Source organism: Micrasema longulum, unplaced genomic scaffold, assembly GCF_059751315.1.
Source record: "Micrasema longulum isolate JH-2025_06_02 unplaced genomic scaffold, ASM5975131v1 h1tg002420l, whole genome shotgun sequence".
NCBI classification, from domain to species: Eukaryota; Metazoa; Arthropoda; class Insecta; order Trichoptera; family Brachycentridae; genus Micrasema; species Micrasema longulum.
The window spans coordinates 15,937-27,440 of NW_028279567.1; the positions used below are offsets into that span (position 1 = coordinate 15,937).

Consider the following 11,504-nt stretch of genomic DNA (forward strand, 5'->3'; position numbering starts at 1 on the left):
TTATTTTATTAAGATAACAAATAAAAATACAATATTATTACTAAATACAATATTACTACTAAATAGAATTTTTACATAAATTAAATACATATATTTACATTAACGTTTCCCATTACGTAAAAAAATAAACAATTCTTATGTATATCATGAGGAGTGACGTATTACAATAGTTTGTTTTTTTTATTTTTAATTATTAATGTTTTTAGGATAACATATATTAATTACAAAAAAAATAAAAACGGTGTTTTTAATTAGTGCTACGTAAAGAAGAATTATAATTGTAACTTTTCACTTCTTTCTAAGATAAATTGTATTCCTAACTGTACTTTTTATTATCTTTGTTCATTTCAATAAAGAAAAAAATTCTTTGTAAGAATTATGATGTTGTGCTGTAGTTGTTTTTAATTTGGGAATTAAGATATATTACCACCTGTTTTAGTTAACCAATTACTTACATTTTGTGACCTAGAAACACTACTATTTATTTTGTCTTTATGTATTTGAAGCAAACAACTCTTTTAATATACCAATTTTATATCTATAACCTTATTTTTTTAAAATAATTAAACAGTGGAAAAATTATTTGGTTTTTTTACAATAACTTTTATAATTAATTTTTGTATTTTTTCGTCCGGTAAAATATTTTGTTTTAAAGCACCATCCCATCCGATTATTCCGTACTATTATATGGATTGGGCTAATGCAAAGTAAATTAATTTTAATTTTTCGATGGTTAAAAATATATTCCTTAATCTAATAAATACATATGAAAGTTTTCTCATTCTGTTTACAATATTTTTGATTTGCTCCTTCCATTTTATATTTTTATCAATATTACAATGCCAAAATATTTTATGCTATTTTTTTTAGTGATTATAAATCTTAAAAATTAAAAAAGGCGATTTATAAAAATAAAAAAAAACAAATCAAAAATATTTACTTTAGTCCACTCCTGTCTAATTTTAAAGATCGTATCCATCTCACAATACGCTTCTCATCCTTACAAGACAAACACTTGATTTATTGGCTCCATACGCAGCATAATATTTAATAAACATTGATAAAATAAAATAGGATAGAGATCATAGGTTAAGAATACCTTGATAAAGAAGCTCGTATAGCTTTGAAAAAGGTTGGTAAAAAAAAAAAGTTGTTGAAAAAAAAGTCGTTTATATTTATTTTATCGAAGATTAATGTATTTATAAATAAAAAAAATAAAAAAATGTGTCTGGTTACGTAGGTACCAATAATAATGAATTTGAAATTATTTTAGTAATTGCATCACAAATTCCATTTGATATCATTTCTTTATTAGATAATGAAATTCCAATAGTAGGCTCCAAGGTCAGAATTCCACTCTACCTCAACTTGATTCTCATTTTCTATCGATGTGTAATTTATAACTCGTTTGTCACAGGAGGCAAAATTAGCAGTTCACAAAGGAGTCCTGGTGCTGAACATTATGTATGGGAGCGAAGTATGGAATAAAAAAAAACTAGGGTGAATGCTGTCGAAATGCGATCTCTCACGCGGATGTGTGGTAAAACTATGTACGATAGGTGCACAAATATCGAGATCCGCACATTAAGTAAGGCCGAGATAAGCATTATAAACAAATTTAAAAAAGGGGTGCTGAGTTGGTTTAGACATGTTGAGCAAATGGACAGGGAAAGAACGGCTAAAAATATTTACGATGCGAATGTATCATGGGTGCAGAATACGAAGAAGAGCGATAAAGACGTGACATGACCAAATCTAAGTAATACTTGAGGATGTGTCAAAAGTCTGAATAATCGGCGTGCGTGCACGAGAAGATGTATGAATGCGGAGAAAGCGAGATCTGTATGCAAAGGCAGAGGAAACGGCGTGACGGTTTGTTTGTTCGTTTTAAATGTATTCTAAAATAAAAATATTTTTTGTAAATTAAGTTTATAAATTAAGGAAAAATACGAACAAAATATTTTCCCAACGGGCATTGAATGAGGAACTTCAGCCCTACGAGAAATTGGATACAAAAAATGTTTTCTTACACGGGGTAAAAATTAGTCTGGTCGCCCCATTTAAGTGTTTATTCTAAATTATCCAAGCGCATCCAGAAGTAATTTCTAAAATATATTAATTTAAAACTACAAATTCCAGCTGCTTTATTTAAATTTGTTGCAACAGAGAGGGAAAACACATTTTTGAGAAGGGAATATGGGAGATAACAAATTAAAATACGATCAACTCCGTAAGGAGAAAATCCAGACAGTCTGAAAGCATTTGGACATTCTCAAAAGATTGTAGCTTTATTTAATTATAATCAATTGTTAGCTTTAGCAAATCTTTTAAAACATTCCGATAGAAAAATCCTAACAGACCTAATATTACTTTATACAGTGATCAATTCATTCATTGACTGTCCAGATTTGCTGGAGTTGGTGTGTTTCCGTGTATTTCCAGATCTCCTTTTTGTTCTGCAAGTTCTAGGACCGACTTTCACATGCACTCGCCAATCCCTAGGATCACAGATATGGTAATCAGTATGAGGACAAGAGTGATATATTTGGTTCTGGACTTGATAATTGTAAAACTGGTCTGATTTCTTTTTTTCTCTTACTATAAAGTTTATTTTCTTATAATGCTTTTTCATTATTATTATTATTTATTTTTTTAAAGAAATATTTGCGTTCTTATGATTTACCCAAATATTTAATTTTGAGGGCTATTTTCAACAAGTTGTAAACAACTTGCTATTAGAAAATGGAATCGAGTTGGGGTAGAGTGGGATTTGAACCACCGACCTTTGGTCTGTGAGTCTGAGACACTAGCCACAGGACCACAACCCGACAAATATTATTTATGGTTACTTATGTGTGTTTACCATTATTGACAAAATCATGAAAGGAGTTCTGCGTTGGTTTAAGCATGTAGAGAAATGGACGGCAAAAAATTGCTACAAGATTGACGATGTGAATGTTATTGGATCCAGGAGACCAGAAAGACCGAATAAGATATGGATGGCATGACCAAATTCAACAAATAATTGAAAAAAAACATGTTAAAAGTAGGAATAATTGGCGCACGTGCATGAACAAAGAAGAAGCTAAACCTGTATGGAAACACTAAGAGGTATGGCGTTCTATCCTCTCACCGACCCTTCGGGAAAACGGAGTGATAGTCTGTTTATTTGTTGCATAGAACAGTTACAACCTTGACATATTTTTCGACGAGTTTATTTTGATGACGTACTGAAGTATTTATTTGGTGCAGGAATCTCAATGATTATCTTTTGTAGACAAGGTGACAAAAGCTTTGTCATGTTCTTGTTAGTTTGAATAATTAATCAAATGTAACAATGATTGTATTATAAGCCATATAAAACACATATCGACGGTTATAAAGCAATATGTCGTAACCCACAAAAATACAAAAATTACTTGAGAATGCAAAAGTTTTTTTTCGTGAACTGGGAAAATGTCGTAAATAAACTATTAGCAATTTGGCATTAAATCAGTGCTCTAAAAATTAGCACACAAGTATATCCAATTACGCTTAAAAAAACATGTACCATTTATTATATTTATTTATTTAACAATTTATATACATATACATATTATATGCATATAAGAGCGGGCATATTGCTTTAAGGCAATTTCTTCCTACCTACCCAAACTGTTCCGTTTGAGAAAATTACAAGTACATGGACATATTGAATCTTACAATTTTATACAAAATCAAAAACAAAAATTAACAAAATAAAAATCAACACTATACTATGAATATAAAAAATAAACACTCTACTATGAAGAGAGGAGAGGGGATGGGAAGGAAAGAAGAAGGATAAAGGAACAACTTAAATAATTAGATAGTGACATTTCAATCTTGACTTAAATTTAAATAAAGAAGCCTCTGTCATTAGTGGGTAGATTATTCCACAATCGACCAGCTACTACTGTGAAAGAGTAGGCGAGAAAATTAGAGGGATGAAAGGGTATTAAAGGGTTCTTTCGTTACTAGAACGAAGAAATCGTCCATGTTGTGATAGAGGTTGGAAGAGCTCTCTCAGATAAACAGGCGAAGTGAGATTATTTAAAATATTGTGAAGAAGTGATCGAATGTGAATGTTTTTTCTATGCCAGTTATTCATTATCGGTAATGGGAAAACAATTTTTTCCATTAATTTAAGGAATTTAAAAAAAATGTTTGTGTTTCTATGAACATCTTAAATATTTTAATTTGAGCACAGTTTTCTTTAAGTCTAAAATAACTGTGATTAAAAATAGGAAACAAGCCGTGGAATAGCGGGATTCGAATTTTGGACCTCCCGATTCGGAGTCCCGCGGGACCACAACTTGTCCCTACCTAATTAAAACAACGGTGACAATAATTAAATTAGGGTCAATTACTAGTTAAGATAGGAGAGAAAATGTTTTTACCGTCTCCTGTAAAATTGGGTGAATGTGAGTGGAACATATTGTACTATAACCGACGATAGCGCAACATAATGAATTATTCATTATAATCAAACAATGCAAATATTTATATTGATCTATATTGATTGAATTCATTTCCCGGGGTTCACGTGTTTGAGGTTATATGTTAAGACCGATATCTCAACCAAAACGAAGGACACAAAATGGCAGATTGTGTGGCGAGGACTTAAGTTTTGTTGCTTTTTGCCAAACGAGAAAAGCTTTCCGAATGAGGTCTCTGTCATCTGGTAGCCTTGCTTTGGTATTTTTTTCTTTTTCATTGAAGAAAGTAGAGAAGGAAACGGGAAACCACTCTGGTCATCTTTTCCCAGGAATCACTACGGGGAGTACATCAATAAGCAGTCGTCCTGGCTGCGAAATGTAAAATTAGCCCAGGACAGATACATTTGCTTTCGCTGTAGTGATCGCCAACGTCGGGGGGACCCGGCAAAGCACTAGAAGAAGAAGAAGAAGTAGTGTTGTCAACCCTTGGTGTTGAAATTGTCAAACGCAGTACCTTCTTCTTTAGCCTTATTATTTCCACTGCTGGATAAAGGCTTCTTCCATTCCTTCTTATCACCCGCTTTCATCATCCATGTTTTACCGGCTATAGAGGCAATGTCATCGACCCATCTTTTCTGTAGCCTTGCAACACTTCTTTTGTTTGCCCGAGGTCTCCACTTTATTATTCCAAGTGTCCGTCTGCCATCATTTAGCTTCGCGTGTCCTGCCCTCTGCCATTTTAATTTTGAAGAATGATCCACAATATCCATGACTCCGGTTCGGCGCCTGATTTCTTCATTTCTTATTCTGTCTCTTAGACATACACCGAGCATCTGTCTTTCCATGGATCGTTGCGTGTATTTTAGTTTCTGAACACTTTTCTGTGTTACAGACCTAACATTGTAGACAAAGGTAGTACGTACCTACTTATAATCCTTTCAATGTGACTTGATAAAATTTATGTCGTTAAAAACCTTTACATAAATAAGCGGTGCTACGTGCATGATTAAAATGTTTTATCTTTTGGTGACTTATATGCAGGGCGCCGAAGTTAGAAAAATTAAAAATATGTCATAATCATAATTTAATCTAGAGTTAATAAATTAATTGAATTACTATGATAGGCAGAGGCTATTGTGATACAAATAAATACAGTTTTATGCAATAACATATTTCAAACACAAATAATAATTTGTGTTTGAAATATGTAATTTTTCAAACTCACAGTGAAAATAGTAGAATTGAATACAATTAATATCGCGATATATGAAATAGAAAATCTGAAAAGAGTAACTCGTTTATTGACAAAAAAACATTGTTTCTTGCACGAATGAAACAGATAGGAAGACCCACAGTCTTTAAAACGGTTTCGGGTATGTGAAGGAATATACTTTCGCTAGTATTTTTGTGCTGAAAGAAGGTAATTCAGAAGTACATAATATTTACTTCATTGGATTGAGAGAAGAAGGAAGCAAACTCTTCACTGACTGCGATTAAATTTATTGGACATGATCAATTGCTGAAATGATTAAAAAACTGTTTTAAAGCCTTGACATTCTTTTTGGAAGCCGCCAGATCTGTAAATTTGACAGGACCTTTAAAAAGGCCACGGATAGTAGCGAGAAGCTCCATTCGACATTCACAAAGAGAGGGAAAGCGACAAGACCACAGGATGTGTTGAGAAGATGGATTAGAATATCCGTAGCAGCACGAAAGGGAATCAACAATTATAAATAAATGTATTTTTTAATTGGACTAATACAGAATTAGCTGCTGAAAAAACCAAGTTATTAAGTTTGTAAACGATAAAGGTTTATACAAGGATGTGTAGACAACAACAAAAACAACAACAACAAACCATCACGCCGTTTCCCCGTAAGGGTAGGCAGAGAGGATAGAACGCCACATCAGTCTCTATATTTGCATACAGATCTCGCTTCTTCTACATTCATACATCTTCTCATGCACGCGCGCCGATTATTCCGATTTCCATCTTCAATTATTTGTTAGATTCGGTTATGCCATGCCTTTCTCGGTCTATCTCTATTTCTGCATCCATCAACGTTCGCATTGGAAATGTTCTTAGCCGTTCTTTCGCTGTCCATTCGTTCTACATGTCCGAACCAGCGCGGAGCTCCTTTCTTGATTTTGTCTCAGCCTCACACAAGGTACGGATCTCGACATTTGTGTATCTATCGTACATAGTTTTACCACACATTCGCCCGAGAGATCGCATTTCGACCGCATTCAGCCTACTTTCATCCCTGTTTTTCCAAGTCCATACTTCGCTCCCATGCATCAGGGTCGGGACCAGGACTCCGCTGTGAACTGCTAATTTTGCCTCTTGCGACAAACATTTATTTGCCAAGGTTGATTTAAGTGATCCGTTCACTCTGTTCCCGGCACTCACCCTCCTTTCAACATCTTTCAGTCATTCCATCCCGAGTAAACATTTTTCCCAGATACACAAATTTCTCTACTTGTTTTAGTATAACTTCGTTCACAGTGATTCCACATTTCGTCACACTTACATTTCTTTCAAAAACCATCACATTCGATGTATCGACATTCATCTGCAAATCGCTTCCCTCGCATGCATCGTAGACCTTTGTTACCAAGAATTGCAGTTCCAGACAGTATTGTTTATTTCATATACCAATAAGTAAAATATTATATGATGCTAAAATCCGTAGGTCTTGTTAGTGTTACGATACTTAATTGAAAGACCCATACCATTCAAATAACACACGGAATAGAAATTAGCATTAAGCTTTCAGTTTGTAGCTTCACGGGTAGGTACAGTAAGATTTTTTTTTTGTATTCTCCCTTCCCTTCCTTATCCTCTCTACAGGAATCCCCGTACTAAGCCTGGCTGTGCCTATCTTAATTCGTCTTGATTCACGTCCTTATGACTCACCCTTAAAAAGTTAAATTCTATACCCAGGAAGGTAAAAAAAAAATGGCTCAATGATAGCTCTGTTGATTTGGAAATTCAATCTAGAATGACGTGTCCAAATTTCACGTCTCTACGACTTACCGTTTCACGGGAGTTTATTTGAGATAAGCAAACAAGCAAACACAAAGGTTTTTTCAGTTTTTTAATAAAAAATATTTGTTAATAGATGACACGATTTAGTAAAATAATTTTAAAAAATTACTATAAAATAAATTTTTTGTCTAAAATTTATCCACTTTACAGACTTTGAACATTCGAAATTCTGCCTAAAAATAAATAAATCGTCATTGTCCTTCTTTCTGTATCTGATGGTGCATAGGACACTGAATTTGCGAACCAAATGCAGCGTGTTTCGGTCATCTATAATATGAATTTGAGGTGATCAGTCCCACTTCTCTGGTACTAGTCCAGGAACAATAAAGCATTGTGGTTTGATCAAATAAATATTCCTCATCCTTTCTGTCAGGAATCAAACCCAGGATCCCAAGAATATAACCTTGTAATACATTATAGAATCAAATAAAAAAAATGTTTATCTATTGTCAAAATATTATTTTTTATGATATAAATTAATTATTTTAACTAAACTGCAGCTATATTTAAATCGGCCTAGGTGATTAATGAGTTTGTGATCTAAATAATCTGTGGTAATTTAGTTGTCAAATTTCTATGCAAGTATACTGAGCTTTTTCCGTTGATCTATGGCAGCTTAATATTTCCGTAAAACTCTCCCCTCCCCTCGAGCTTACGTATATAAAGCCTGCCACAACTTGAGGAAATCACAAGCAGTTTTCGTCACCGAAAAGGCAACTACATACATTCAACAACAATGAATCCTTCTGTGAGTATTAAAATTATTTAATCAATTTAAATTAGCTTAAATGAAAACTTATAAATTTGTCCGTATTTTTAATCCGCTTAGACAAAGAAAACCATTTAAATGAATTATTTTTTCTCGTTTTGAAATTTCATCATGAAGGGCCACCCCGTACAAAGATTGGCGAGTATTTTTTTTGTTTATATGAATGTGGCTAATCCAATTAGCACAGCCTTTTCATACGGGGCTTAGCAAGTTTAATACTAATGTTCAGTTATTCTGTATTATAATTTCACCCTTCTGCATTGAACTTAAGTGGCTTGATTTAATCAGCGCATAAGCTTTCAATCTCTCTCACTTCTTTTTGAGATTCTTCAGAACCCTTGCGCACCAAAATATTTTTCTATTCCTGATCATGGTCTTTTACCTCGCTCTTTTCAGGAGAGAACACTTTTTTTCGTATCTTTTACGGGTGCCAGATTTTAAAATGAGCTTCCTATCATTTTTTAAAAAATTACGTTTCTTGGCCAAGTTTAAGAAACGCAAAAAAATATTATATATACGTAGACCTGAAGCTTCCCTTCATATAAAAACATATTTCTTATCTTTTTGGGCCCGTATTACAATAGATCAGGCTAGAAAAACATGCTTTATTATAAAATTGTTTAAAAAAATTAATGTAATGGTTCAGTCGGATGAATCTCACCAACGTGATAAAGGTTTCAGCTCTTTTAAAAAAAATTTTTTTATTTATTTTTCACATATTTATTACAGCAATTAACAAGTAATTATTTATACAACAAATAAATTATGTAGTAAAAGTAAACATACATATTTTTTATTTTTGCTGTTGGTTCATCTAAACTGCCTAACTAGGGATAACTTCCCCGTTCTAAGGCAATAAATTTTGTATTTTATAATAATATTCAAAAGTAATTACACTTTTATCATTATGTGTGCTTTTTCAGTCTTAAAAGTATAATACTTCATCACGGGTAATGTGTCTTTCCATGATTGTAACTCCAAAAAAATAAGCATGCTTCGGTAGGACAACATCTGAATGGCTTCTTGACCACTGTTTCTCCCATTCAAAAATGCTCCATACTTGAAGTCATGTAATGCATACATGTTTATCAAATTGGTTTAATCACACAAAAAATAATTTTGAATAAATAATTTTCAGTTCGTAACTTTCCTGTGCGTGGTCGCCGTGGCCTCCGCCAACTCTTGGGTAGGTGGCGATGATGGACAATGGAGGGGAGAAGGTCTGTCCGAGAGCCAGGACTGGGGGCAGTGGAACGGGGCACAGTCCGCCTGGGCTGCTCCCGCCGCGGCCTGGGGAGGCTGGGCCCACGGCGCCGCCCCCCTAGGGCCCGACGGGCGCGTAGTGGACACCCCTGAGGTCGCCCACGCGAAGGCCGCCCACCTGGCCGCCAAGGCCGCCGCCGGCAGCTGGGGCGCTAACTCCGCATGGGCCGCTAACTCCGCCTGGGCCGCTCCCTCCGCGTGGGCCGCTCCCTCCGTGGCGTGGGCTGGATCCTGGGCCCATGGCGCTGCCCCCCTGGGACCCGACGGTCGCGTAGTGGACACCCCCGAAGTCGCCCACGCTAAGGCCGCCCACTTGGCCGCTAAGTCCGCCGCTGGAGCGTGGTAAACGCACCCTCATACAAATACCCTGACTGAATCTAGAATATTCTACAATACCTTAATATAATTTGTAAATATAAATACTATCTGTCTGTAAATTAACTTGATTTAAGTCTATCATTCTTTTCTTAATATGTATGTCTCTTTTTATTGCGCAGTGTTTCTAATACTGTTCAAAAATATTTTTGAATGTAAACAAAATAAAGTATTTTCAAACGAAATTCTGTTTTATAGAATTATATGCTCAAAATAATAAAGTTATTTTTTTACTTCTTCTACCTACATCAATAAGGAAAAAATATGTAAAAGATATTATGTGTAAAAAAAAATCCAAATTTTCCAATCGAAAGTTAAATATTTTTAAGAAATCTCATCAGTCAAATATTTAATTTCCATTCCATTAAAACTTCCATTTCCGCACCCATGGGATTACAGGGTTAAGATGGATACGATCTTTAAAACTAGACAGGAGTGGACTAAAGGAAATATTGTTCATTTTGTTACTTTTTTTCTCTTATTATAAATCCCTTTTTTAATTTTTAAGATTCTCAAGTGGTCTAATTTATGTGTTTTATTTTCTGGTTTTATATTTATTTTACTATAATGAATAACCTCAAAGTAAGTGCTTTAAGTTTAAATTTTATAAAATGTACTTTTTGGAATCTTTCAAAATTCTATGATTTTACTTAAATGCAAAAATAATAATAAATAGAGAAGAAGAAGAAAAATAAAAACCATGTTAACATATGAGTTCAAAATATACAGGTATACTTAAAATGTATTTCAGTGAAGAATATTAAAGCGCATTTTATACAGAAAAAAAACCTTTGAAGAAAATATGTGGTTAAATTAATACTATCACTTAATAAAATGCAGAAAAGATAAAAAATCATAGTAAGAAAAGGTTTTTATTTTTAAAGTCATTTGTTTACTCAATAATTAGATTGAGTTTTTCTACTGACAGCTTGGTAAAACTGCATTTTAATTATAATAATCTGAATACGTATTTAATTTTATTCCATTTTTATTAATATTTTTTACTAGTGGCCGGGTTTCGATGTAACCATCGCGACGTCAGACTAGTACAGAAAAAATAAAAAAATAAAAATAGAATAAAATTATTCACAAGCAAAGAATCACGTCGTTTCTCCATAAGGGTAGGCAGAGAAGATAGAACACCATATCACTATTTCTTTGCATACATATCTTGCTTCCTCTACATTAATACATCTTCTCATGCACGAGTCAAACGATCTTCCCCGTTTTCTGCATCTGCATGTTCAAACCAACACAGCTCCCCTTTCTTGATTTTGTCAATAATGCCTCAGTCTAACATCGCATTTCTAGAGCATTTAACCTACTTTTATAATTATCTTTCCAATTCCACACTTTGCTCTACTGTGAACTGCTAATTTTGCCTCTTGCAACAAATATTTATTTACCAACCATACCACTTTTTCATTTAAAAATTAACCAACCGTGTAACGTTCAATCCTTTAGCCCCTCCCTTTTCTAATCCCCACCACCAAAAATTCTGCAACATATCGCCGAATATTATTAACCTAATTTTAATGCATGTTCGGACATGGTGGTGTCTGCATCCCATGTAATATATATTTTTTTTTTT

The 11,504-nt window shown here is 33.8% G+C and overlaps 1 protein-coding gene across 1 annotated transcript; it reads left to right on the forward strand.

Annotated features, from left to right (window-relative positions):
- Positions 1–8,200: 8,200 nt before the first annotated feature.
- On the forward strand, positions 8,201–10,134 carry LOC148272236 (uncharacterized). The gene is made up of 2 exons (XM_088240311.1): positions 8,201–8,254; positions 9,414–10,134. The coding sequence occupies exons 1-2, from the start codon at positions 8,243–8,245 to the stop codon at positions 9,882–9,884; spliced, it is 483 nt and encodes a 160-aa protein (XP_088096437.1). The 5' UTR covers positions 8,201–8,242; the 3' UTR covers positions 9,885–10,134.
- The last annotated feature ends 1,370 nt before the right edge of the window (positions 10,135–11,504 follow it).